General features: G+C 32.8%; 1 protein-coding gene across 1 annotated transcript in view; it reads right to left on the bottom strand.

The window, feature by feature from the left end:
- UNC13C (unc-13 homolog C) overlaps positions 1–16,653 on the bottom strand; it is a 163,993-nt gene that overhangs the window by 132,533 nt on the left and 14,807 nt on the right. Inside the window, exons 2-3 of the mRNA XM_084293339.1 lie at positions 12,061–12,083; positions 11,455–11,519 (exon numbers count right to left, since the gene is read on the bottom strand). Coding sequence (XP_084149465.1) covers positions 11,455–11,519; positions 12,061–12,083 — 88 coding nt within the window. The remainder of the gene's footprint in view (positions 1–11,454; positions 11,520–12,060; positions 12,084–16,653) is intronic.

The raw sequence follows: 16,653 nt of genomic DNA, 5'->3' as shown, positions 1-16,653 counted from the left end.
ATAAATAAATAAACAAATAAATAAATAAATGGTCTCTCTTTCTAAAATATTAAGAAGCCACGAACAACAAATTTTCCTGTTCATGGATATTTTTTTTCTACATTAATTGTAGATAATTGCTCATAGGCTGGAATTAGATTAAAAAAAAGGCAACTGGAGACATGTATCCACTTGGAGATAGTGGAGAAGATCCACTTTCTGACCTTTTTCCCTCTGTCCACTCCTCAGTTTTACAGAACTGGAATACTAGTTGAGAGTTCTGACACAGGACGCATTTACTAGTGATTCTTAAAAAAATTACAGGTCATGGTACATTACAAATAGAAAATTGTAATTTCATGAAAGAAATCTTATTTAACAATTACTCTTTGATCAAAAATATATGTACATATATTTTTGTTCCATCTCTAGGCAGACAAAATCTGGGAAGAATTGCAAACACTCTTTTATGTCTAAGACTAAGCTTATTTGTGTGTAAGACTGAATTTATTTCCAGATCCAAATAATGATAAAAATGAAGAGGTTTTTCTCTCTCTCTTTTAAATCACTCAATATTGAATTTACACTTTAGATTCAAGGATACATTATTTTCTTGAAGTGGTTAGGATTATAGAATATTTGAGATTAAAAGAACTTGTTTTATAGAATAATTAATCTTATGAAGTTAAATGTGATAAATAAAAAATCTAGGCATCTTTAATAAATCATAATATAATATATATAATATAAATATAGAATAACAAATAGAAATTATATTGTAATATAATTATATTACATAGATATATCTATAACAAAAATTATACTTTATTATAAATCTATAACAATATATTATGTAAAATATTGGGTTATAATTATATAATAAATATGCATAATAAAATATAATATAATTCATAATTATTTAATAAATATAATGCTGTTCTGATCTTGAAATTGCAATGAATTTTTCAGAAATTTAACTGGGGGGTGAGGAAGGGAAGTGTGTCATCAATGTGTATTATAATCACAAAATGTAACCAGAGGTTTCTGTAATAGCTTAAAAGCAGTAGCATGGAAGTTAATGAAAAAAATGAGATGGCTATTCTTTAAGGTATCTGAAGACCCACAAATCCACACTTTGGTAGAATTCTATAATTTTTGCTGGAGTGGAAAACCATAATTGGAAATATAAAATATAATATAAATATAATATGTATAACATATATAATATACAATATACAATATATAATATAAATACAAAATATATAAAATATTCATTTTGTATGAATGCTGGGAGAAAATATCAGCATTATAAAAGAGATTAAAAGACTGGATTTACAGCTTCTCCTGGGTCCATGGTATATTAAAATGCCACCAAAGAAATACCTAGCACTTCCTCTGAAAATTAAAGTTGGATTAAAGGAGTCTTTATATGAGCTAAAAATATCACATTTAGAAATGAAAGAAATGAGCCAAATAAGAGAAAAACTGCTCTCCTGGCCAATTCAGAAAGCTGTCAAGAAGATGTAGGGGTACATTTAGATATACTGAAATATTTTATCTCAAATTATCATATTATCAAATATAATTTATATTAATATATTAATATATGTTTATATATATTAACATATATTAATATTAATTTTATTAATATTAATGTATTTATATTAATATATTATATATTGTATTAATATATTACATATAAATATAAATATTAAATATTATTCTCTCAAAATATACTGAATATATTCTCTCAAATTTTGGCAGACTATTCTCAAATGAGTATGAATATTAATTTCATGACAAATTTGAAATTATGTTTGTTAATTAGGTTTCTAGAATAAAAATATGAATTAATGACATGCCAGAATATACCGTCAGCTGCTCTGCTGAAGTCTAAGAAAAAGTCTAAGAAAAACAGAGTCGTTAATGTATATAGTTCTTGTACCTTGCAAAGGAATGGTCCAGCAATTCGTGTCAATAGGGGATTTGAAGGGTTAACATTGAGGCCTGGGGCTAGGGGATAAGAGAACAAAGAGGTTTCAGAATAACCGCTATTATGACTGTTGCATGGGACACTATGCAAGTCTCTGATATCTGGCTGAGAGATTAAGGAGAAGGGGAAAGCTGAAGGACGACTAAAAGACAAAGCTTGCATGGGATGCTGAGCAAGTCTCTGACATCCGGCCAAGATGGACAAAGGAGAAGGACAAGAAAAAAGCCTGGGAGGAAGACTACGAGCCTTCAGCATGAGAGACCCCCAGAGGGACCACTGGAGACTGATATACACGTGCCAGTGGGAGGGTTTGGATTCCGGGAACTAATTATAACAACCCTGCCTTTTCTAGAAGTAGTAATGAATATGTATTAGCCTAGGTACATAAAAACCAGCTGCCTGACATAACTTGTGTGCATCTTGTTGGAGCAGAGGTTCTCGGCGCACCCAGCACTGTTTGCTTATCTCTATTTGTTTAATAAATTGTAAACTTTGTAAAAAAATTTGTAAACTTTGATTGGAATCCTATTTGGGACTCAGTCATTTATTACATAACCTACATGTTTGGGTCTGGTAGTGTTCAAATTAAACTTCTTCAATGAAAGTGAAGACAATTAATTTTTACACCATATGTTGTGTTAGAAAGTCTCTCATAGAACAACCAAATCAACTCTCCAATAAGGAGAGTTAATTTGAAAAATGCAGAAAAAATTTGGAATTTGGGAGGCTGTGACTTCCTTATGGGTGTTTGTAAAAACAAGAGCACAACTCACCTGAGAGTTAAGAGGAAGGGTGAAATGGAAGCAGAAAAACCAGCAATAGATAACATATTTGAAAAGAGACAAACAGGAACAAAAACTTGAAACGAGGAGGAAAAATTTAACTTGATCTGACAGAGGCTAGTACACATGCAAAAAGAGCCTTGAACCTCTCAGAACAAATCTAGGCACATTTTTCTTGATCTGTAAAGAATGTCTAGTGTACATTTCTTTTTAAAAGTACAATTCATTTAACTCTTTTAATGCATCAAGCACATATTGAAATAAAATATTATATATATATATATATTTTCACAGAATATTCACAAATTGCCTTTTGGCTACATGAAAATCCTCAGTGGCATCCCTCTGTTTGTGTTCATAAAGGTTCTCACTACATGAGAAAAAAATAGTCATCCCTTTTGTAAATTTGTTGAGTGGGCAAGGAACTTACCCAGAATATTGGAGAGGTTATTTTAGTCCTAAAAAATACCAAGGCTTTCCAAGCAGTATTCTAATCCCATAAACTTGGGAGATAATGTGTTTCTCCTATGAGAACATCCTCTGGATGTTCCTGCACCATTCTATAAGAAGTGGAAAGGGATGAATAGACAGTTTTTTTTTTTTTTTTTTTTAATATATTTTCACATAGTTATTGTTTACAGGTTTCAGCTTTTCAATTCTTTTCTTCCCCCCTTACTCTCAAGAACATAAAGGTAGATCCAAAATGCAGCTTCCAGACACATCTATAAATCTCATGATACAAATAAAACCATACAAATTGCATGATACAAATAAAATCACATTTTGGAGGATGTGAAAATGTACAGACTGAGACAGGGCTCTGTTACTCAGGAGCAGTTTTGTTAGTGGTGAATAAAATACATCATGTGTATAAAGGATTCTTATGCTAGACCAAGCTACTTCTGACAAGCAATGGTTTTAAAAATTACTCTCTTTTCTTATTCTGCTCTATAACAAAGCAAACAAACAAACAAAACAAACAAACAACAACAACAAAAGATTAAAATTGAGGTCCTTACTGGACTCCCTTTATTGATCACTAAGGATTAGCATATAGCAAACAAAATATGTCAAATTCAAGAATGAATAATAGTCTTTTCCTGGGAGAAAAATTTATGTACGAATTAAGAATGCTGATGATAAGAAAGAAAGAAACAGATGACATGGCCTTTGAAAGAACAAGAATGTCAAGAATGACAATGTGGCACAATCAACACTGGTGGGTACAGAGGAAAAAGTAAGGAGAATTTATTATGACGTGAGTGGTGTAATTTATGTTCAGTCATTAATTTGCCATAACTCATATTTGTCTCTTTAAGTAGCTTATTGGTCTCCCCAATCTGTACTTTCTTCTCTCTCAGCAAGTCTTGTCATTATGATTTTCAAATTGAGTTTAACAAAAAACTCTATATCTGTTTTCTTTTCCATGTATTTGCACATTGAAAATATTTGCTTAAAAGTAACAAATAATCAAGAAATTTGTATAGAGCTATTAAAAAAACAAACAAACAAACACAGAAATATTACTAAAACGGTTTGTCATCTGCAAAATATCAAAATACATGAAACATTTTGGTTTTAAATGATCACCACCATGTCCTTTGAAAACATACAAGCAGTACTGTAGCTATCAAGAAGTGTGCCTATTCTAACAGCTGGTTCTGCAACTCTACAACTCTTATAATTGCTTAAATATGGCAATGTCAGAGAATTGCACATGCATACTTCACAACTAATACTTTTAAGAGATTAAAGAAGCTAACCAGAATTTAGGGAAGTGCAATTTTGAAAGGAAAATAATCTTCTCTCTCTTGTGCATGAATCAACAATGAGATCAGTGACATAAGAATGAATATACAATGACAATACTTGTCTGTTCTTTGCCTAGCATCCAATCATTGCATAGTGAAGACCAAAGTAAAAAGTTGAGACATGAAGGACTTTTTATGCCTCTAACAGCTTTAGTTCCTAGTGTAGAAAAGACGATTGCTTCCTTCATAGCTGTTAATTGTCAGAATGTATGTTAATTTAGATTATACCATGTTTATACTAATTTCACTACAATAACTTCTTTGACTTTAGCAGCTATGAGACATAATGTTATTATAAACAAAGATTAATTTTTATCTCTTTTATGCATTTAATGAAGCTCTACTGCCTACCAAGGAAAGTAAGTGACTTTCACCTCAAACATCACAAAGGGCTAAGTCCTTTGCTGAACCATTCCAGAATGTCACTTCTTTATTTTCACCATTAAAAATATTTGCTTGATTTACCTTGTCAAGACAAAGTACATAAAATGCCTGATCAGGAAATGGGAAGGCAGCCGTGCAAACTACCAGCATGTTATACTGAAAAATTCATTTTGCTGTTTGAAAAAATTAAATCCCAGCTGATATAGACAAAAAAAAAAAAAAAAAGGGAGAAAAAACAAAACAAAACAAAAATGAATACAATACAGAAGCAAGTATATTACCCATTATTTCTAGAAGCATCACCAAAAACAAATATGCAAACTCCAAAATGGTTGCTTCTAGTCTTTAACCACCTTGAAATCAGAATAACACATTAATTAATGTTTTTGCTGAAACAAGTGAGGTTCCAAGTACCGTCCTGTGAACTGGATTGATGCTTGAAGCCAGGCTAGAATTAGCCATTGGCTAATACTTGAATGACACATACAAACAAAAACAACAACAACAAAAAAGAAACACAAAAAATTGGGGAACAAAGTATTATCTGAATGTACTCTCTCCCTTTGATAATTCTGATGCAATACATACACTGTAGAGAAATAAGACCAGCTGTGGAAAAAGCTACTAGTTTTGGTCTAGTGTCTACTTGTCTACTACTTCTCCACTACATCATGTGGACCCTGGATCATCATTAATTGTTCTCATTGTATTCTTGATGTAATTAATATTAATATCTTATCCATTGCTTTTTATTTATTTTACTGGCCATCATTTTATTGAAGCAGAGATACTTCAGAATTCATTCTTTCAGTACTTTTGAAAAGTACATGGAGAATGGCTGAGTTTTTCACCATGCATATGAATCTAGGGTGCTACTCCTTCACTCTGAGTAGGCATTGGTTGTGAACTAAAACCTCAAGAGAACAACCTGGAAGAATGATATTTAATCCTGAAGCTTTTCTTTAGTGTACATCCACCCAACACTATAGCGACAAGTTTAAATTTACCAACCACAATCCAAGTTCTCCAAAATTTAAAAATACCTTAAAACCATAGTTTCAAATTTGTTTACTCTTTAGTTAAATAAGGGTGAGAAACTACAGGAAATTTATCACAGAAAATAAGTGGTCTAAGATAATGTCCCATAAAAGTCATAAATAGGCAGAAGGCAGAACTTCTCCCTCCCTCCCCCCCCCCCCCCCCCCAAAACAAACAAACAAAAAACCACACCACTACACATCTTAAATATTGCATAATGGCAGAAGAACCCCTCTGATGCAAGTCTGCAATATAGCATGATTTATTGCTGAAAGTATCCACCTCTTGTTGTTACATAACGCTGAATGTTATACTACATTAAAGGCTTGATTCTTAGCTTATAAGATGTATGACTACTCTTATGTGTATCTATACATATTTACGTACATAAAACGGTGAAGTAATACGTATTTGTATATGCACAAATATATTCATATAAATAAAATTATAGTTTTGTTAGAGAATAAACCATTGGGAAAATACAATTCCACTAATGACCACGTATGCATGCTGAAAATGCATATTTAAATCTTATTCTTGAAAAACCACCTTTAGTACTGTTTCTTCTGTCATTACTGAAACAGCCATGTCTTTGGGGATGTGAACTAGAAATTTGCTTATGCACAAATTTGCCATATAGGAACAACTTGTATGCTTCTAATAACGTTTAGGAGTGAATATTCAAAGGTTATTGGCTACAAAGTGGAAGTAAAGATCAATACATACTGATCTGGAACACAATATTAAATTTCTTTTTGAAAAGTGGGGAACTATATACATTTACATTTGTTTTCTACAAACAAACCGGGCATTGCTGTTTTGACAGTAAAATGTTGATCTTTATCTGCAGTCTTTGGAACGCTGAACTCTATGGCCATAGGCAATCATCTGATATAAACAGTACATTAAATTCGCTGCTTCTCTTCCCACCTCCAGTAAAAGCAACCCAATGATGTCTAGATGCTTAAATGAATTTGGAGGCACACAGGTTATTACTTAAAGCAAGAGAAAAACTACTGGATAGCTTCAGCTACTTTAAGAAACTCACAGTTCCTGTGGTTGAAATGCAGAATGCCATAAACTATTTTGTGAACTTCTGAAGTTATTCCACATTGCAATCTATTTGGATTTGTCAGAGAATGCAAGCAAAATAAATGTTCTACCACTAAGAACATGTCACTGAAGAAAAGGAGTAATCATCTACATGCAGCTCCATCTGTGCACCATTAGAAAATTTCAGAACAAATTAGGCCACATAGTAAAATGATCAGTCTTGGACGTAACCACCATCAGACAAGCAGTGAATTAACACAGAACAAGTCTCCAGAAAGAGTAAAGGAGTAGCACCCTAGATTCATACACAAGATGAAAAAATCCACTGATCTCTATGTACTTTTCAGAAGTACTGAAAGAATGAATTCTGAAGCTTCAATAAAATAATGGCCAATAAAATAAATAAAAAAGCAAAGGAAAACATATTATTTCATACTGGCATGGAAAGAACAGTAAAAATTGAGCTTTTGCCTTTTAAGAAGGAAGTAGAATGTGATTCCCTAGGCAAAATGTACTTGGTCTTTGCCTTTTCTCTCTCTGCTTTCTTATTTCATGCAGACAGGTGAAGACCATAGCAGAGAATGAAGAGATATAATCCATGCCTTGGACTTGAGATGTTTTGGTGCACGTAAATTGGGTTCAGAGTGCTGTATCTATGAGAGAGATGGGAGAGTAAAGGCAGAAAAGAGGTAACATTTATAATTAGATAAAGCAAGATATCAAAGGTTTTGAGGGAAGTCCTACGAGGAGCGGCTGAGGGAGCTGGAATTGTTCAGCCTGGAGAAAAGGAGGCTCAGGGGCGACCTTATTGCTCTCTACAGGTACCTTAAAGGAGGCTGTAGCGAGGTGGGGGTTGGTCTATTCTCCCACGTGCCTGGTGACAAGACGAGGGGGAATGGGCTTAAGTTGCGCCAGGGGAGTTTTAGGTTGGATGTTAGGAAGAACTTCTTTACCGAAAGGGTTGTTAGACATTGGAACGGGCTCCCCAGGGAAGTGGTGGAGTCACCATCCCTGGAGGTCTTTAAAAGACGTTTAGATGTAGAGCTTAGGGATATGGTTTAGTGGAGGACTGTTAGTGTTAGGTCAGAGGTTGGACTCGATGATCTTGAGGTCTCTTCCAACCTAGAAATTCTGTGATTCTGTGAAAGAGTCTCTCCTTTCTTCAAATACCTTTGGTATAGAGTGAGTGAGAAGATGAAAAGGGAGTCATAGATAAGGCTGCAGCCAGCTATGCTGGCAGAGAAGAGACTGAGGGATGCCATCATTTGGGATTAGTATCTGAATGCAGGAATAGATTGGAAAGCATAATTAAAACAGAGCCACAACAATCTTTGAGATGTCAGGGTTCTTCTGCTGAATGAAAAGTTAAATGAAAATTGTATCATTGTGTTCAGGGGTCCTGGTGAAACAGACTCTTTCAAAGAGAGTAGGGGCCCAGTCTAAACAGTGTCAGTAAAAGAAGTAAGGTTTAATCTAAAAACATGAGCTAGTATTGAATTACTGTCAGTCATTTGATGCAGTCCTATGCACTTGTTACAGGATGTCTGTAAATGGGATTGACTTACTCTATCCTCAGAGGTTTCATAATTTCAACTTTTTCATCTATGAATGTAAGAGATGGCATAAGAAGAGCAATTTCTGTCTGAAAAGTCCTTGTCAGTAGCAAAAAGGTATCCTTACATGCAAGATGGATTTCTGTCCTTTCATCTGCTTTCCACATGTGCTGCACACCGAAAAATATGAATTCTACACACTCATACAACGTTTTTCTAAGTCCTATGCTTATTTAATCCAGGCAACTGTAAATGTTTGACTATTAAAAGTAGTGCATACAGCAAAATCATATGATCATAGAGCTTTCTGCAGGTGTGGAAATCAACATTTCATTTTCAGAACCTACAGTGACAGAGTCTGCTTACAAAATGCTATTTCTAAATAGCATTCTAAATAGTTTCTACACAGTAACTAGGCGTTAAACTGCTTCTTTAAAGCAATCAAGAGCATGAAAACTCTTTTTGCAAGGAACAAGAGTAAATGAGCTAATTCTTATTAAGCTTACTCATGTAGGGGGACAATCAATAAAAGACAATAGAGAAACTAGAAGTGAATTATACAACAAAAAAATGTAAAATGAAAAACCATATGAAACTGACAATTTTCTCCTCTATTTCGGTTATATTAAGAAACAAGTCTCTAACTTAAGCAGTGAAAGCCTGACCAAATGTAATGATCAAACTGGGTCATTAAAATGAATAGAAGAAATCTCCAAGACAGTTCTGGAATAGCTTTGTTTTCTCTGTTTTCTATTTTTTTCTACAGAAAACCAATCTGAGAGAAAACCATTTCTTCTTATTCTTGGATTACAGCATTGAATGTAACAAAAAATTCTGCACTGAACAACACCTATAAAAGTACCTAAGAGTGTTGATTTCTATACTGTATTTCATTAATTTCAACTGCTTTTGATGGCAAATATTCTTTTCTTACTAGTTCTGAAAACTGCCATGATCTACACACCAAACATCTTAAAAATAATTGTGTCAAGGTATGAGCAACATTTTTTAAATTTATTTTTTAGATGAAAACTATTTTTGTTACTACTACTCACTAATGATTATGAGTATTTTTCTTAGTTGTTCTACAGCTTATTCTACAGTAGTCAAGATGTAAGATTCCTGCTTCTCACTGGTGACGTACATTATTATTTGTGGCGCTTCATGTCCTAAATTCACTAATCAGTGGCCTATAAGTAAAAGTGAATTGACATGGCATAGCACAAATGAAAAGAAGGATGTATCTTCTTCTGAAGATGTGATGAAGATAAGATTTTGTAACAAATATTAGAAGCTGCCTCTGTGATGTCTCCTAGTTCTGATGTACATTAATTTTTTTCAGCAAAGAAGCCACCAAATACACATTTTCATAATTAGCTGTCACAATTGTGATGTCTTATGAAAGCTATGCAAGACTCTATTACAAGAATTATATGAATAACAACTTAGTGAGTTTTAGTAAATGTTTTTGTTGCTAATGCATTGCTGAATAAGTCTTTAAATCAGTAATCTAATCAAGAGAAAGAAAATTGCTTCAGATGATGCTAGTTTCTTTTTGATGAAAAATATAATTTGAATACAAATACCAATGTTTTACATTTAGAAGTCAGGAATAAAAGTTTACAGCACTTGTACTATTCTATTTTTGAAATGTAGAGATATAGGAGGATAAAGAATAGTATAGTACTCAGAAAATCCCACTGAGGCAGGAGCAGTAGTTTTAGCATAATGATATATAGTGTTGGTCAATATATGAAGCAAAAGTTGCTATAATTTTAGTTTCAAGAGTTTAGTTTCCAACCTTATGAGAAAACTGCAACTGAGCAAAGTTAAAACAATCCATCTGTGTGGTTTGCAAGCCAAGAGACTATACCATATTATACTATAATTTTATCTTAATGTCAAAAACTAGCTAATAAAACAAGTCAGCAATTATCTATCACAATATTTAATTGGTGGGGGGGAGGTTCATTTAACAACTAATCCTGCATAATGTCACCTATGCCATTCGCATGTTTTTACAGGCTGGAAAAAGTAAAAATACAACAGTTTGAGGTATGACAAACTATACAGAAACTACCTAAGCCACTAAGGAACTGGATAGTGCTCCTAAACTTGTCCAAGACTGCCTAGCAATAACTACAAATGTTATCATAACTATAGTTCCCACAACAACTTGTGAATAATAAGCCAATAAAGTACTGGAGGCTGGTGGGGCTGGGGGGAGGTATTTGAAAGCCATAGGAATCTAAGTGGATAAACTTCACAGTATCTCAATTTGTCTCTGTAACAAAAAATCCCTACAGCTAACAGTGATTATAATAGCACACCAAGAAGATAATATACCTTTTAAATAGTTATATAAATGACAGAAATTTTACCAACAGTTTTTACTTTTTTCCTCCTTCCAAATTAAATAATAAAAGGGTTTTCAAAATAGGAAGGAGATATATTCTTCAAAGGAAGGAGTCCCTAAAAACTTGATGCAAGATCTTTTGGAGACAATCAAAGTGTGCGAGTTTCAGCCACATTCATTCCCTTTCAGAAAATGGAAGATCTTTTTCCTCTTGGCATTTTAGATTTCAAATATTTGACTGATATTGTTACATGACTACCCATTTACTAAAATGAAAACATAAAATCAAACTGCAGCTCCAAGTATAATTTAATTTGCATGTAAAGATGTAAAAACTTTTGTCCTCCTGTAGACTTGTGGAACTTAACTGTTTCATTAATTTCTTTTGGTTTTAAATGACTTAAAAAAGCCTCTAATTTTTCTTATAAGAACAAACCTTAGAAAAACATTACGGAACTAATTTGCAGATATAAATCACAAAATTCACAGTCATATTAGTACTTACCCACTAAATGCCTGGATTGCATACAGCTTGGAAGCATCCAAAGAACTTCCACTTACTATCTGAGCCTTTGAAGGGAAAAAAAAAGGGGGAAAAAAAAAAAAAAAGAAAAAAAGAAAAAAAAAAAAAAGAAAAAGTACAGTTACTTGTAAGTTACAGTTACAAGTAAGTCTTGGACAAAGTTTAACTGCATCAAACATGTAACACCTAATATGAAAAATGCTTAGAAGGGTCAGCTCCAGGCCAAAGCTATTGTAACCATTGCTTTGGAATAAATTTTAGTAGCATTCAGTGAAAACCAGGGGAAGAATGCATGGGAAGGTGTAAGATATTGCTTCCCAAATATTGTAGCCCTTTAAGTCTTGTGTTTTATGCAATGTAGATGACCAAAAAAAAAAAAAAGGTATAATGTTTGACAGTAGCAGACCCCTGTGCTTGCAGTTATGATCCTGTTTATAAATGCAACACACTCAAAGGAGAACAAAAGAGCGAAAAGCTGGAAAAAATCATGCAAATTTCACAACCAAAATGAAGGAACAAAAGAGGTCAAATCACAAACAAACAACAACAAAATGCACAATGTATTTGTGACAATACATAATTTTAAACCTTTTCATCCACAGAACTGCTATCTGAAAGAGAATTGGGAAGAAGGGGAATATAGGTTAGACAAAACAACTTCGGAGAAAATACCTTAAGCTGTGAAAAAATGTTACTTTTTAAATCTGCTAATGCAGAAACAAAATGAGGAGCAGAAGCCAATTAACCCCTGTGCTTAAGTGTTTCATAGTAGCAGGATCACTGTCTTTACTTTTTAAAAAAGCGCACAGATGTTTTCAGTAGGTAAAAATCCATGATACTTATGCAAGACTGTATGGACACCACATAATTTATATATTCTATCCCCTCTCCACAGCATTATTTATTAATTTATTATGATTTTTTTCAATACCGATAACAAAATACTGGTGAAGTGTTCAAAAATAATGCTCCATTTTCAAAAAGGAGAATTTCTCCTAAAGGCTAAAATAAAGCAAAACAAAAACTTCCTGAATTCTAACTATTCTGCTCTAACAAAACTACTCATGCAATGACAGAAAATACCCTCAAAAAGTCAGTACCTACTATATAAGAATTACAATTATGCAAGTTTTATATAGGATATATATCATCATAAATTGTTTAATACAATTTGTGGTGCATTCACATTTACTATCAGACCAATAATATTTTCTGACAGGAAAATATAGCCTTATTTTATTGTCTTGCCAATTTTAAAATACAAGTAAATTAATAATTGTTTTTATATACACTATAGCATCAATAAAACTTTCTTCTGTTTGGATACTTTATAGTAGAGTGCATATAAAACTTCATTGTTTTAATTGTCACCTTACTGATCTTCTCTTTTTTTCCTCTCCAAACAGAGTACACAGTTCCTACAGGTCCTCTTTACAGTTCAGATCTTTTGAGATGTTTAGAGCTACCCTGCATTATATATATACACACATATATCATAATCATTTTTGGGTGTTAAACACGTGGCATCTTTTATATTTTAAACAAGCTAATTGCAAGAAAATATCGCATTAATATATATATATAAGAAAAACAAAAACAAAACTATATCAACAAATTTAAAAGAGTATACCCTGTAGTACTGACAATCAAGTAGAATCAAAGGACACTGCTGTGCTATAAGCATTGGCTATTGTTGTGCCACTAATTTTAGAGCCTACTTACGTAATCAAAGATAGTACATGCACAAGAACAGATGGAATAGAACCTGGAGATGAGTTGTTTGAAACATGTTTTTACCAGTTAGATTATATCTGATTTTGTATTACTCAACAAAGTAAGAGTGGATCAGGGTACTAGGTATTGGCAACATGGCCACATCAAACTTGAACCTACAGAAAATCCAGCTATGCAGCGGACACTCCTCTTTGTGAGTCCACATAAATTGCCCTTTTCTTATTTTTGTCTACAAATCTTTTCTTTAAAATATGCTGTGAACAATCCATTTAGAAACAGTGTGCCTAAAAGAATGAACTAAGGTTTATTGTTCCAAAGAAAACTTATGAGTTATACAGAATACTAAACTAAAACTATTACTAGTAGCAAAATCTTCCATGATTGAGTAAAAATAGAATAAGTACATCTCTGCGCAATAAAAATATCTGCTTGCCATGAATCCATTCCTTCTGCAGTTTCCTCCTGAATATAAATGGGGACACTGTATTGTTTCTTAATTTTATTTTTTAGATTTTTTTTTTCTGTTGGGATGTAAATTATCTTAGCATTTTCTTGCTTCAAATCTTCTCCCCTTCCCTTCACAAATACTAGATTTTTTATTTTGCCTCAGAAATTAATCCTTGACTAAATTAAGTCATAGCCATATATATGTCAAATGACCCTTATTTGATTTAGTAGATTAGTAGAAATGAGTTTAGTCTCTACATTTGCATTTTTTTGCATATATTTGTGAAATTTGTCTAACAATATCAGATGTGATTAACTACTCTTTCTCCACGAGCTTATAGAGAACAGGTTAACAAACCATTGTCAACTTGATTTGGATAGCCAATAGATCCCACTCTCCAAAACTACTATAGTTTTTCATAAGCAGGGTGAGAACACAGTCTGGAATAAGTAGATGACTGTAAGCCTAGCCAGCCATGGAAGCAAAAGGGGATATGCAGTTATGGGATATGCTAAAGGAAATATGAAGAATAGTTAAAAATGAAGTGCCGGAACAAATCTGGACAGGTGAAAGAGAAGAAAGGAAAGATAGGATACACCAACAGGGCATTAAACTGGGGGACCAGCTACTGAAGTAATTCTTAAATTCATAAAGGGTAGAGTTCAAAAAGTGAAGAGAAATTTGGGGACGAAGGGAAGTTTTAAGCAGGAAAGCACTTGGAAGACATTAAGTTTTACCATTATCTGTTCATGCAACCTGTAACTTCTGCCTAGAATGTCTAACTGTAACTAAATATTCATATTTAAAAACTCACAATAAATCTCAGTATTATGTATGTGAAAGGGAATTTTTGAATATTATACAGTTATCAGACATTTTGTTACCAGATGACTAAGGAATCACATGAATTATATGCTTAATTCAGTTGTTTTTTGTTCAGAAATTTATATTAAAAATAAAAAAATGTTGAGACTTGCATTCCACATTAAATGGAATTTTGTATTTTGGAACATGAGATGGACATAAGAAATTTTCTTTACCTCTCCTGGGTTTCAGCCAGCTTCATCTAAATCCACTACACTTCATTTACTGGAACCTAATTTTGCTTTTTCCTAAAACTAGGAAGGAGAGTGACAATCAACAATTAGAAAGGGAAACAAGGCACTGCATTTTTGTTTTAACTTGTTTTATCTTTGCACTTGGTACTTAGAAAAAATTTGTTTTTCATTTTAAACACATTCCTATTTCCTTTCTCAATAGCAATTTTATAAAGCAGACAATTGGCACATATTTCCCCCAAACATACATATATATATATAGAATTTTTTGTTTTGTAAGAAATGACTACATCTTCAGAGACAAAATTAGTCTAAAAACGTCAGCATTTATTACTTTTTCTAAACACACTTTGAATGAAATAATCTGAACTAAGGAAGTATTCTTTGTGTGTCTGAGAGCACCAGATTGGGAAATTGTACAGTCACCAAGCAATTCACTTTGGTAGTCATTGGGCTGCCAGAATAGACAGCAACATTCTTTGATGTAGATAAGAAGTGAATTGTGATTATGTAAGAGACTACTGAATGTACTTTCATATCAGGGATTTAAGAGTAGACATCTCTGATTATACTGCTGAAAGACAATGATTTACTTAAAAGAACTTATATTCATATAACTCATTTTTGCAATTCATCCATTCTGTGGTGAACAAGAAATGTTAAAAAAAAAAAAAAAGTTGTGAATGTACTAAGAACACTGTTATCACTGATTCAGTTAGCTAACATTTTTGGATGCTCATGATTTTATTTATTTTTTTTCAAATAGCTTGTCTCTTCTTAGATTATATTTTATGTGAAAAATCACTATATTCCCAAAAAACAGTATAACCTGCTTGTTGTACCTCTGTACCATATTCAATTTTAGATAATTGGAAGGTGCTCTGCCAGTTTTATAGGGAAAATACAGGGAGTGATATTGCGCCATAGTTGTTACTATTTCAGCCTGATGCACGCAATATACATACATACTCAATATACCTGGACGACAAGAGTAGGATGGTCATCTAGCTACTTACTATTGAAAACTATATTTACAAACGTCAAACACAAAAGGCAAAAGAAAAATCCTTTTATACTTCTGTTGGTCAGTCTGAGAGTTTCAAACTCAATAATAATTAACTAGGTAAATAAGGCAAAAAGAGAAAAGCTGTTTTAACTTAGCTATGCTTACTGTAGTGGTACAATGGACCTGCTGTCCATTTAAGTTTATCTAATTATAACAAGTTAATTAATTAATTAATGCAAAGAAGGAGAAAAGATGAAACATCACTAACTGAAGTAGGGAATACACGATAGTTAGTTATATCACATTTCTTCAAATAACGTCATTTTCTATGCAGTATTCCTAATAGCTGTTGATAGAACACAAATGCATTTAAGGAAGGAGAGGACAACCTTAAGGAATATTTAGCAAAATGTATTTTCAAGTGTTCTTGCTTAGCTAGAATATTTTTACAGCTCTCTACCAATCTTTACCACTTAATCTCTAACTCCTTTCTGTCTCTACACTTTCCTTTTTCTATCTATACCACTCCATAAGCTTCCCACAAGCAGACACAAAGTTCTGAGTAAACAAAAAATTCAAAATAATCATAAGGTAAAATTATTAGTCTTTAAGGTTCCTGTTAATAAAAAGTTCCAGACATTGAAAGGCTGTATAACTTTTAACACACCCACTAAATCCTGGCTTCTGTTAAAAAATGTATCTGCTGCATTAAGTTAGACCTTGGATGGGGACTAACCATCCCAGATTTGCTTTCTTTCAGTCCCCTCAAATAAGACCACAAGTGATTTTCCATCCATATATCAGCATACCTGCTTTGAAGAAGGCTAAATAAAACTTCCAACAGGTGTTTCTGTTGCATAACTACTACTCAATCTTAGTCTGAAAACTAACAGATCTTGAAAAATCTGAACTTTACACTGTTACCAACTGTTTTC

This window comes from Netta rufina (genome assembly GCF_964035555.1).
Source record: "Netta rufina genome assembly, chromosome: 11".
Lineage (NCBI taxonomy): Eukaryota > Metazoa > Chordata > Aves > Anseriformes > Anatidae > Netta > Netta rufina.
The sequence above is the reverse complement of the archived record's forward strand: the minus strand, read 5'-3'. Positions and strand labels throughout refer to the sequence as shown.